This window comes from Pundamilia nyererei, unplaced genomic scaffold (genome assembly GCF_000239375.1).
Source record: "Pundamilia nyererei isolate P.nyererei 1_Seehausen unplaced genomic scaffold, PunNye1.0 scaffold00264, whole genome shotgun sequence".
NCBI classification, from domain to species: domain Eukaryota; kingdom Metazoa; phylum Chordata; class Actinopteri; order Cichliformes; family Cichlidae; genus Pundamilia; species Pundamilia nyererei.
This window is the reverse complement of record NW_005187665.1, coordinates 562980-576332: the sequence shown is the minus strand read 5'-3', so window position 1 is coordinate 576332 and position 13353 is coordinate 562980. Positions and strand designations below refer to the sequence as shown.

The 13353-nt window shown below is 41.0% G+C and overlaps 1 protein-coding gene across 1 annotated transcript in view; it reads right to left on the bottom strand.

The window, feature by feature from the left end:
- Positions 1-4259: 4259 nt before the first annotated feature.
- Positions 4260-13353, bottom strand: part of LOC102210102 (protein shisa-9) — a 117146-nt gene continuing 108052 nt past the window's right edge. The window contains exon 5 of the mRNA XM_005750162.1: positions 4260-10103. Coding sequence (XP_005750219.1) covers positions 9607-10103 — 497 coding nt within the window. The 3' untranslated portion in view covers positions 4260-9606. The remainder of the gene's footprint in view (positions 10104-13353) is intronic.

Here is a 13353-nt window from a genome sequence, read left to right as displayed (position 1 = left end):
GCGATTTAAAGATTCAAAACAATCACAGAGCAGTAGTTTAAAAACAAAGGGTTCACTACTCCTCAGTAGTCGGCCTTATTTAAATCCATAAATTAAAGAAAAGATAAACCCTTAATTTAGTAATGCCCCTTTTTTGCCCTGCCTGGGATATTTCTACAACTCTTTTATGAGCAAAACTTAGTTTGTAACTGTTTGCATGACACCCCTGCTGTGTGTTTTTTTGTTGTCTTCTTCTCAGAAACAGCGTCGCTTTCCTGTTTTGACAGCAAGTCTCTTTTGTTCTGTTTGTTTTTGTGTTAAACCCTGTGACAGGTCATCCTATCCGGGTTGCTCTAACTGAAATAGGACCTGATGTGGTAAAGACATTGATATTACCTCCAGGTGAGCCAAAGCACTGGCGCAACCTTGAATAGCTGCTTTTCACCTTTTGCTTTTCCCATACAGCCATACTTAGGTAATAATAGGTAATTGAAGATAATGGCCTAAGTGAGTAGTTTGTATTAAAAATCGAGATTTGCTCTCAAAAAGAATTGATCTTTTAAAGAGACGAGACAACGCAAACGGTTTCACATGCAGTCAGAGGACGTTGCACACTTAAAACACAGCACTGCCAGCTCGGTTATAACCCACGGCAAACATAGTCAGATCCCAAACAATGTCAGAACAAATTAAATGGCAACACGCTTCTTTGGGAGACCCAGACTTTGTTGTTGTGTGAGACAAGAAAGCAGAGAAGAGAGGCAGAAAATGCAGATATGTGAAAGGATGGGGTAAAGATTTTTTACTCTTTTTTTACATTCTGTCCTGCTGGTATGTGTTTTTGTTAGATTTTCTGACTTTCTGTATTTGGAGGTTTGAATGTGTGTCATTTACCAATAAACCTGAGAGAATATTCTGCAGGGATTCATGCTTGGGAACTCTAAACTGGGTCATATGAAAGCTTGAAGCAGATCTTTTGGCAGTTTCCTTGCTAGAGCTGCCACGAGTGTTGTTGTCAAAACTAATTAAGCAGGAAATTTTGGGGGAAACCTTAATTCTTGTGTAATCCTGTACTTATTTTCATCATCAGTTTATGACACTCAGTGCTTATAAGGGTTACGCTGGTGATGAAGTGCTATAATTTACCCTGCTCTTGAACCCATTTCCCTCCCTTCTCCTTTAAGTGACTTCGTTTTTGCAAATCCCAGGATGTTTTCTGACACCTGCACCAACTATGACCTTGTTCAGTTTTCCGATAGATTAGCTGCAGCAGTTGCAATAGACTGGAGGCTGGCAGCAAGTCAAGGATGAGCCCGTCTCTTGCCCTATGATGGGATAGCTTCCAGCCCACCGTGTTATTTGAATTGGACAAGTGGTTAAGAAAATGGATGGATGGTTACAGTAAGCTATACACCAAGAGTCTGGTGCTGGTCAGTTTGAGCTGCCTGATGAATGTACTGATTCTGTCAAGAATTCCAAGATCACAGTCACAAATCAATCTATCTTGTCCAGCTTAAACTGGGGAGTAAGGTCACAGCTACTGGTCTGTTTGAGGTGTGACGTTAGTGAAATGCTTCATCCTGTGAATTGACAGGTACTAGAAGCAAGTTCCATTTTAATTACAAAACTGCAGGAACTGTCTAATGGCATAGCCCTGCGACAGATTGGCGACCTGTCCAGGGTGTACCCTGCCTCTTGCCCTAAGACAGCTGGGATAGGCTACTGTTTTAAGCTACTGTGGCTAGTTTTTGATCTTTGGCACATTCTGTGTCCTTATGGATTGTTGTGCCTGGGCTACCTTAAATACTGTTAGACTAGGACATTAGTTTTTGAAAGCTCCTGCTCTATTCTGACCAAACAAAAGATGGATGTAGACTCTGGTTGTGAAAAATGTGGACGTATCTTCAATCTTCATTCTTGCTGCTGAGAAAAAAAACAGTGTTGCTCACTGTGAAATAAGTAAACACATTCCTAATAAATCTGTGTTCTTAGTTAATTGCTTAATTTACTTACTTAATTTCATAAATTGTGGTCAAAATTTCGGTAAAATTACTTACTAAAAGTATACTTAATTTGTGTGACTGCTTTGATACTGATGAGTCAGCAGTGTCTGCCTGATGAATATGCAGTGGATCAACCCCTCATACATCAGGTTTCAAACCCAAGGTGCTGACAGCCAAAATGTCGAACTCAAGGATACAATATGGGAATCTACCAACTATTTGATGGCATCGCAGTATCTTTCATGGACTCTGTGCAATCATTTGCAGTACCAAAATAAATGTAAAAAATGAGGATTTTATATGTTACAAACATACAAGTGTGTACAAGTAAACAAACATGCTATAACTGCTAATAAACATGCTTAACGGTGTGTTCACACTGAACGCGATAGACGCAAACAGAGCGTCAGGTTTACATGTAAAGTCAATGGAAAAGCGCGATGACCCGCGATTGCGGCTCCCGCGAAAATTCGGAAGCAGATTTGCGTCGCGAAAATGCCTGAAACGCGCGTCAGTCTAGCGCGTTTGAAGCGTTTGAAGCGTTTGAATCGCGAAGATACCGGTCTGGCACAACTTCCTCCCACATCCCTCCCACATTTCCGGTTCACCCGCGTCAAAATATGCAATTTTGAGGCGCGATGGATTTTTCTTGGACACACGTTGAGGTGCGAATGTGCACGCGTCAAATTAGGGGCGTTTTCGTTCGCGTCTATTGCGTTCGGTGTGAACACACCGTTACAGGTGTCTATTTCCAAATGAGGGTCATAGTTATGGGTATTTTTGTGCTGTTTTTTCTATTGGACGTGATGGTTATCAAAACCAAACATAATGAATTTGGCAAGCGCAGGAGACACGACACGAAGGAGATTTGTCAATCAGGCTGCAGAATGCAATGCTGTACGGTGCAAGAAAAGAAAAAGAAAATCAGCGAAAAAGCGAAGCAGTGACGGATGAGCGGGACCACTGTGTGCTGTTTATTAATAAACAAAATATATTCCTATATGACAACATACATAAAAGCAGAACGGTATTTGTACGTCAGTGGGAAAATAGCGGTGGCTTGCTAGCTTTTGTGCGGCTTCCCCGGGTCAGTGAAAACTTTCAAAAGAGAAATGAATGAACTTACCAGGTTGCCCGATCTCTTTACATATCTTCCTCCAAGCTCGGTCCTTTTTATTCCTGTCTCGGTACAGAAAGCAGCTGGTGTCGTACAGCTACGTTTGCTACGGCGTTGATTAGCCTTCCTTCCATTGAAGAATGAAGGGCTTTGGCTGGACCTGCCCCTTTGACTTAAGTCACAGCCACGTCACCAGGCTCCTGATTGGTTGTCGCAGCGCGGTTTGACGCTGGAGTTCAGATTTTTCCAACTCGAGCGGTAGACGCGTAACGCGCGTATGCACAAAATGCAACACAAAAACTCACGCGCGTGGTTTTTTTCACGAGTCAAATGCTCCAAACGCACTAGACTGACGTGCATTTCAGGCGTTTTGGCGACGCAAATCTGCTTCCGGATTTTCGCGGGAGCCGCAATCGCGGGTCATTGCGCTTTCCCATTGACTTTACATGTAAACCTGACGCTCTGTTCGCGTCTATCGCGTTCGGTGTGCAAAGGCAGACTTTTTCCTGTCTTCATGCAAAGTTAAGCTAAATTGCTGCTGAGTTTTTTATACTGTAGTATATACTCCATATGTCAAAGTTAAAAAAAGAAAACTACATGCTCTTTCAGTTTTATGTATAAGGACAGAAAAGAAATCATCTAAATTAGGTAAATACAAAACATATTACACTGTGTCATCAAGATGTAGAATCAGTGTGTAAAGAACCAAGAATATCCTCACTACTTCCATAGGAATTTAGAGGCTAAATAGCAGCCAGATGCTGCTAGTGAAGTGCACTTGATTAATTGATCATCAGCAAGTGTGAGCACGTCTATAAAAGCAGAAGTTTTGTCAGTTTGCGGGAGCATTGAGCTTTATGCCAAGGAGGGAAGAAATTAGCAATGATCCTAAGGAGGCAGTCTACTACCCATCAATCTGGGAAAGGTTAAATGGGCATTTTCAAGTATTAGAAAGTCCATAATTCATTAGAGGTTGTACTTTTTTAAGGACCAGATGATTTTTATTATATCCCATTAGGTAAAACTTTAGAATTAACTGTCTGTTTACCATGCCTGTTATATCATTTAGGCAAATAATGATGCTAAAAGGTGTGAGATAAACAGTTTCCTAAAGCAACATGACTCTTAGAAAGAAACAGCCAGCAGACACAGGTACGATTAACAAATGCTATATTTCTTGAAAGATTTATTCAAACAAGACACATGGGCCAATGCAGTATGAGTGCCTATAGACATTGTAGTTTGGCAGTCAAAACTTTATTATATAGCATTTTGTATGCGTGAAAATTCTGTTCATATCCCTTCATCCCTAAAAAAACAAACATAAAAACAAAAAATCTGGAGAAATTTGTCTTGAGTTACAGAGTGATGTCAGATTGCCCAGTCTGCTTTTATATATCTATAAAAAGCCCTTATGTAAGCTGAGTAGTCAACGAATTTCACAGCAGACAAATGGTATAGGATACATATAAACACAAGTATTACATAGCAATCCAAGGCAGCCTATTGCTGCCTATTACAAATTATTATGAGACGACGCATTACTTTTTTTTTTGTCTTTGTCTTTTCTTTTTTTTTTGCAGATGCAAAAGCTGTACAAGAAACCGCTGAGTCTTCCTTTCACTTTCAGCGAATGTGTTGGCAAAGCACTTGGATACAATGCAATATCATTTAACATTAAATATATGAGTGCATGTATACCGTACAAGCTTCAAACACATGGCATATAATGTAATTCATCTGCTTGACGTTACATTGTATGGCATGTGCTAGGTGATTGCGAGGGGCGGGGGCAAGGGGTGCGGCCATGAAATCTGGAAGCTCTTCAAAATTTTTCCGTTGGTCAATCATTGAAAAACACCGTACAAAAACGGACAGAAAACAAAGAAACAATCGAACCATACAACATAATCTATATATTGCTCGGGATCATGGAGCCCAAGTATGTCTACCAGGTTGCATTCAGATAACCTGCCGTAGAATACTTGATGATTCTTTTATAGAGAGGAAGTTTTACAAACAACAGTCAGTTAGCTCTGACTCGAGCGAGCAATGCCACAGTCTGTCGTAATCAGGAGAGATTGAGTAAATTCACTCTAAGCTGATGATCCAAAGCAGTCCCAGCATTCTCACTGTTTTGGATGTTTAAGCATCAGTTAGGTGTACTCAGTTTCTCCTGATTCAAGGCTTTTGGTCCTGCTTCATATCACAAAGTTGGAGACTTTGTGTTTAGGATATAAGTAGCGTTATACGTCTGTGGCTCTTGTGTCTTGTTTCAGGTGTGTGTGGATGTTGGTACATGTATGTCATTTGCTTGAAGGGAGTCATTAAGGTTCATCCATCGTTGATGTAAAAACACATCCTTCACTGTCCATTCGCTGTCCATTGGGAAATTAACACTGAAAGGTGCCATTGTTTTCCAGTACATCAGCAAGATTGCAGCTGTGATACGGATCTCACAAAATGAACAATTCAAGAAGCAGGCGTTCACAGCGCTCGCTGTCAGCCATCTCCGCGAGACATGACAGCTAACAAAATCCGAGCAAAGCTTTCAAGTTGCCAGTCTCTTTCACTTTGCTGGTAGCCTGTCCTCAGGCTTTGCTTGTCCTGAAGGACTAACTCTGCTCCTTAATTGCAAATCCTGGAGCCTGTGTTGGCATTCTGTTCAACCTCCGAGTTGTTGGGTAGCACAAGCTTCACGCCCTCTGAGGCCAGCCAGTGAGTACAAGGTCCAGTTCCTGATTTTGTTGTTGTGCAAATCAGAGTAAACACCATATTCGACTCCCAGCTACAGTCACAAAGCGTTTTTGATAGCTGGTTGCTTGAATGCACAGAGATAAGACCCAGAATGAATGTTTTTAGACCACCCAGACAAGTCAGAATGAAAAACAACCATCGCGATATCGGCTGTGTTCGTACAGCCACTTTTCTCTTTTCTCATCTCATCGCCTTCATTTTTTTGTCTCAAGCCCTCTGCACAGCTCATTCTTTCACTCAGCTCTGCGTCGTTTTTGACACCCGTGCCCTTATTAGCACCCAGCCTTAAACTCTGAGGAGGCTTCCAAATAGGCAAACAGAAAGAGAGAGATAGGGCGAGGGAGGTTTAGCGCTTATTGCTTCACTGATGCATATTGCTTGTTTACTCGCTGTCATTCCTTATTTATTCTCAACCTCTTATGCATTCCGACTGATTAGGGAGAGAGCCCACAGAACGGTTTGGTAGGGATTTTAGAGGCCAGAAAGCTTTTCATATGAAGTGACCCACTAAAAAATGTGGCACCTCGAGAAAATAAAAGTCAGAGAGATGGTGAAGCCATGCAAGAGAAGCTGCGGCACTGTGGTGCACTGAATACTGTGCAGTGCTGGCGAAAGCATAAGCACAGATGTGTTTGATGCATATTCACAGCATGCATATCCCATTGATGCTTTTGTATTCATGATCCCCATTCTCTACTGATCCCCTATTACAAAAGCATGCCATCCCCTACCACCAGTCCAACAGCTTGCCTAACAGGTTTTTCACATCTTGGAGAGGTAAAGTGGAGAAGCCATTGCAGCATTACAAGCGAGCATTATACTGCTACTTGATTCTTGCTCGTTAAAGTTTTACCCTGCTGCTCATTTTATTTGCTTGTGCACATTCACAGCTCCAATAAAATTGAGATGCAAATTGGGGAATTTGGCTGACTGACATTTCTGCTGGCAAGTAAAACAAACAAACAAAATCTTCTTAAAAATTTAAATCTGTCTTACATAAAATCCACTTTACTTCTTTAAGCTTGGCATCAGCAAATCTCCAGATATGAATAATATATTGCAAAGCATTTGGTCATTGATGCCACAGCTTGTGTTTGTGGATGCTAGCTTGTGGATGTGCGTATGAATGTAATCGTTTTTGTGTGAGTGCTTGTGCGGTGTGGTGTAGTGAGGATGAATCTGGAGCCTGCCATGCTTTGACTGGCTCTGTCATTAATTATAGTTTTCTCCTTGTACATGCTCAAACACACTATGAAGACCCAGTGAGGCTATCACGTTTACAACAGCTTGGAGCAGTGGGTACCAAACATCAGGGAGAGTGCTTCGTACCCACTGCTCAACCCTTCCTGGATATGGATGCACAAAGGGAGGTCGGGCAGTAGAAGAAAGTCTGCTAGGACACTACAAGTAAGAGAAAGCAAGTGAGATACAGAGTGAAAGAAGAGAGATAGATGGAGAGACAGAAAGGGAGGGAAAGAGAGAAAAAGTGCCAAATAATGTGTGACTCTGTTAAGCGGTGCTGTTTGATGAGGTTCCACCACCTGCCGGATGCGCTGTAGCATGAGCCAGGCATATGCACTGCGGAATAGCTGGTGTCCCAGTGATAACAAATGAAGGTGAATTCAATCAGTGAGTCAGACTGGCTGTTGGATTGGTCTATATTGAGGAGGAGGAATTGGAAATAAGTGGTGGGATGGTAAGGGATTTTGAAGGATGAAAGCATTATTGCGTTTTTTTATACTTAAGCTATCAAAAAACTGCTATTTGGCAAACTACTCAAGAAATTCTACTTTAAAAAAAACAGTATTTCTAGTTACTCCTCTGGAATAGCAATTAGGTAAAGGTACAAAAGGTGCCTTTTATGGTTGGAACTTTTAACATGGGCAAATTTCCATTATTTCCTTGTGTTTAGCTATTGTGCCTGTAAGGGTCATGCCAAATTTATGCTAGCTGACATTGTTGCAAAAATTTGGTGAAAATCTTCAAAAAGGTTTTTCTAAGATTAACTAAAAGTGAAAAAAGAGTTGATGGCTAACTACACTCATGATAAAGCTGATAACTAACATTTGTTTTGTTTAATGTATTTTTTTAAATGCTATTATTCATGGCTAGCAAGCTAGCTAAGAGGACACAACTTATAAATAAGATAAATTAACAATTAGCTGGTGCAGAACTCCTGTGTTCACCAAACATAGAGAGACAGCAAACCAAATTGAAACAAAAAGGGATTTTTTCTAAGATGAAAAGATAAAATTTATTTATTAAAATGTAGAATGAGCATCGATGGGTTTTTACGTTACCACGTATGATTATCAATGGGTATTAATTTCTACTTTTGGCCCTTGGTATAAATCGAGACCTGGTTAATTTTTTATGTCAGTATTCAACAGTTTGAAGCGTTATCTCCCAGAAATCCACTGATTTATGCTGCTGTGTATGCACGTGGAAGCAGTTATTAACTTATAGTGTTTGAGCACTTTGTTAAGAGGAAGTGAAGTAAACTGCAGTGTACTATGTACAGTTGGTTTCAGCCTTTCAGATTATGTTAGTTTTGCAGAAATATCTCCATGCATCAAACAGCAGGGAAAAAGGTTCCTGAATGCATCACATCACTCTCTTCCTACATCCAGAATTATGTTAATCGTTAGTGTCTAATTATGAAAATGTATCTTTGCAAATGTATGGCACCAAAAATAACAAAGCGGATTTCTGGGGTCAGAGAAAATCCATGTCTGTACTAATGTGCAGGATTAGCTGACTTTTCTGTGATGCATTTGTGAAATGGAAAGAATTCACTGACTTTGCAATGACATTTCGGGATGATCCCTTTGCCCCTTTTCTAGGTATTGTAACACATCCTCGGCTTCATGTAGAGGTAAAAATATCCACCATGTCACAAGAGACTGTGACTGAAATTTGCTGTTCAACATGCTGCCACAAATAACTAAAGGGCTGGCCTGTTCATTTGCCCAGTTTTTCGGATGGAGGTGGGGTTTTCTGTGGTCTCTTGACACTGCTGGGAACCTTGTATAATTTTTGACAAGTGTGTAGTATGTGCATGTGTATGCATGCTTCATTTTTTCTTATCTTTCTCATCTCACTTGCGCCTGGAATGAGATGAATCCCTCCCACACTATCCTGCCCTCCACTCTAGTATGAATTGCGAGGCTGATATCTCATTCTTTGGAGGGCTGGAGGGCAATGAGTGGTGACAACACAATGGCATTGTGTCTACTGATGGGAAGCTAGAGTCTTGGGGGACACACTCCTCTACCCTCCTCTCCTGTCAGTGTCAGAGTCTGGGCCAGTTTGAGGGGTAAAGCGTGTATGAGTTGAATTTGAACATTTGTACATAGTGGAAGGGCACTCGGCACCTGAGCAAAATGTCACTGAGGTACAAGGGGCTTGAGAGGAGACGGAGGAGAGAGCTGTGCCAACTGCCACTCAATTATTTAGAGACGCTGCTGGGTTCAAAGAGTCAAAGCAAATAATCCACTAATCCACCACCTTCACAGCTTATCTGCAACTTATCTGTTTTGCTTTAGTGGTCGTAAAAGTACACAAATATCACTCACATTATTGTTATTCTTGGTAACAATGACAAGGAAAATGCAGAGTTAAAAAAATTCCAGATACGATATTTGCTTGCTCCAGCACACCATTATAACTGAGGATATAAAAGATATTAGAACATTTCCCCTCAACTGCTCCATTTTTGTCTTCTGTCTGTTCATCAATCCTGCCCCATGTTCACACAGTGACCTCTGTTTTGCTGTTAGTGGCCAGTCCCTTGTGCTTGGGGTGCATATGCGGCGAATGGCCGTAGCCCAGCGGCTGCGAGAAGAGCTCGGGCAGCGTTTCAATGCTGAACTGCCTCTTGTTGGAGTAGGCCTGGCGCCTGCTGTTCTGTTGGTGCAGTGTCTGGTGCTGCTGCTGTTGGATAGGGTGATGCTGTTGCCCGCCAAGGCCCATGTGGGAGGCTGCCGGGTGCTGAATGTGGCTCTTACTTGGGTCCCATGCTTTGAAGGCTGAGCTGGAGGTGAGTGGGTGAGTGTTGGTCTTGGAGATCTTAGGTTTGGGGATCTGGGAGGCGTTGATGGTAATGGCTAAAGGTGCATGGACATCTGGTGGTGGGAGGAAGGGCTTGTCCTTGGGGTGGAAGTTGATAGGCTGGAAGGTGGGAGGAGACTGGCGGTGGGTGTAGTCTACCATTGGGTAGCTCTTGTAGTAGTCTCTTGGAGTTGTGTCTAGATGAAAAGGACAGAACAAGACAAAGACGTGGTTATATTTTGATATTATATAATTACAATATTACCATATTCAGTTCTATCCGGTCTTTAAGTGATGACATGATCTTGCTTCTGGGCCCAACCAACTCTGCGTTTAATAAGGCTGTTGTGTTTTGAACATGTTTTCATGGTTTGTATCTTGTTCTATTTAATCTCAACAAGCCCCTAAAACAGTCATCACTGTCGGCCTCTTTTGGTTTCTATTACCGCTATTCATTTTAAAGCTCAGTTTTTAAAACCTTATGATGTAACTACAGCCCAGCCCATGCCAGCAGTATATTAATGGCTAACCTCGTATTGTGGATGGATTATCTCAGTTGTTCTCCTGACTGAAGTTCGGTCCGTTTACAGCACCCTGCCATGCAATTGCATTTGTCCCTAACCATCGGGAACCCCCAACTTTTATCCAGTGGAAAAAGTTAGCGTTCGTCCTCCAGCTTCACTGTGTTTATGTTATGCTAACATAGCTGTGTTGCTAGCGATCACATAGCACGTCATTACATACTAGCTAGCCAAATTTCAGTAATCCTACAAAACGACACTGCTGTTTAGTTTTCTGTCTTCATTTATGTTGGAAGTGATAGCAGAGCTGTATGTTTTAAAATTTTAAGAAATCTCTCAGTCAGAACATGGTATGTCATGTTTAGGTGGAAACGAGCGAGCTAACTTAAATTTAGTAAATTCTGTTTTCATGGACGCCTGGATATTAAGCTTAATTGTTACTTAGGCTGCTGCCCCCGCGACCCGTAGTTTTCTATCTTCATTTGTGTCAGAAGTTTGATAGCAGAGCTGTATGTTTAATTATTTTTCTGAAATCCCTGAGTCAGAACATGGTATATCATGTTTAGGTGGAAACTAGCGAGCTAATTTCCTGCTAACTTCTAACTCTGTTAAATTGAATAAATTCTGCTTTCAATGATGCTTGGATGTTAAACTTAATTGTTACACCTGGTAGACAAGCCACATTTTATTACAGATGAAATAATTTAGACAGTTCTTCAACTCTTAGTGATGTCGCAGTGATTGTTTGACTTTGAGACCTGCAGCGGAGTTTGGGCCCAGACATGGCTAATGACGTTAGACTTAAAGACCGGATAGTGCTGTACTATCCTAAACATTTGTATCAGGCTGTCCAATTGATCAGTAACGGCAACAAAAGTAAATCAAAGACCAATACATTCATTACTGATCTATACTGTTTACAAGGCGCTTTATTACAGTCACTTCACTGTGTGCAAAAGTAGACATGGACATATGGAAATGGTCAAATTAACCCTGATTGTCATCAAGTTTCTCTTTAGACTCACTCACTATGTAACTGTGCCCATGTAACAACATATAATTTTCCAGTAAATATAGTGATTATTCATGTGTGGATATAGATGATTCAAAGGTGGTCCTAACAATGAACAAATGTCAAATATAGACTGTTTTTGGTTTGATATATGAATGTGGACCCCCACCACCAGACCACCACCCACCTCATATATTTTTATACTTTGAGCATTCAAATATTTATTCATTTTTTGCAATTTTTTTGAAGAAGCTATATGGTTTGTAATGTCAGAGAATATCTTTTTATTATCAGTCACCAAATTCCAGATAAATTAACAGGTAGCCAATAAAAAGAAAGAATTTGTGAGCATTTGTATGATTGCTATTTGCTCTTTGATCTGTGTGCCCGCTGACCATAGATGTAAGGCAGAAGAGACAAATAAAAATACAAGCAACAAACTATGGGGAAAAAGTGGCATGAGCGAGTCCCGAGCAAAAGGAGTGATTTGTAAAGAATAAAAATAGACCCGGTTCAGCATGTCGAGTCAGATTAGTGTGAGCTCTCTGAGTGGAACTCGACTCTGCTGTTTGGTCATCACCACCGCCCCCAACACCACCACCACCGCCACCACTTCCCTCATACATGCTCTGCCCTAAAGACACTTACAACCTTGTTTGCTTGGCCCTATTTTATTGGTCCCTTTTCCTGGAGAGAAAAAAATATTTGAAAAATATTCTGCTGTATGATTTTTATTATTTTTTCTTGCCCCTTCACCTTTTCTGACTTCATTGCTCTAAATCAGCCTCTCTTAAATGTACATTTCTTTTCCTCGTGACGTAACATCATGCTTTCAGCCCCTGTTGTATCAAGTTAGTCTTGTGCATCTGTTTTTCTCATTATACTGTTGAATTTGACAGTGGATGGCTGTGTGTGGGCGTTTGTGGCTGCAGACCCCAAATTTATTGATTTATTTACTGTATGAAAAGTTTAGCCAAGGGCCACTTTTCTGCTCCATAGCTAAATCTGTCAATTTCAATAATATATTCTAGCCAAGATGACTAAAACCATTTCCTTATGTTTGCCTTTCCAGAAAAACACCTGGAGGGCGAGTCTCACATTCACACATGTCAGGAAGCTGTCCAGCACTATCACAGTGCTGTAATTGCTTATTGAACTCTTTTGTGCGTCAATTGTGTAACTCTAGGGTACTTCAACAGCAGCTGTTGGCGACGAAGACAGAGTTACAGGAAATTATCTACTCCCTCAGAAAAATTCTCCATGCTGGCTCAAGGATTTAAGCAGGTTCTAGCATTTCTCAGTGCACCATCAAGTATTCCAACAGCACTACAGCCATTTTCAGTCTGTTAATTCTGTAGAGGAACAGAAAATACTTCAGGAACAAGAAATGAGTAAAGTACAGGCACTGGGGGCTATTTATAACAAATGATTAGCAGAAGAGTTCTGCTTTTATTTAACTTTGGCACGATACAAATGAGGATTAGTCTGCATTTCTGTGTCTCTGTCTGCAAATATGCACAAGTGTGAACTGTATGTGTGGATTCACACACTTAGCTCAATAATTTGTTGGACCTGTTTGGTTTGTCTGTATTCAATTTCATATTTAATTAAAGCTGCAAGCAGCCACGAGAGGGCCCTTTTTCTCTGGTGCGGTCCAGTCTCGCTGAACATCTCCTGTACCATAGGTGTCAAACTCTGGTCTGCGGGCCAATTTGGCCCGCAGCCTAATTACATTTGGCCCGCGAAGCCATACCAAATTACTATTAGAGCTGGCCTACTACCTATTACCTATTATACAGCTAGTATATATATTGTTTAGTATTAAGCTTTGCTTGTTCCATATTCAGTTTTCCAGCAAAACTTATTTGAGTCCATAAGAAAAGATTCATTCTTATATCTGGAGGAAGATTTTTT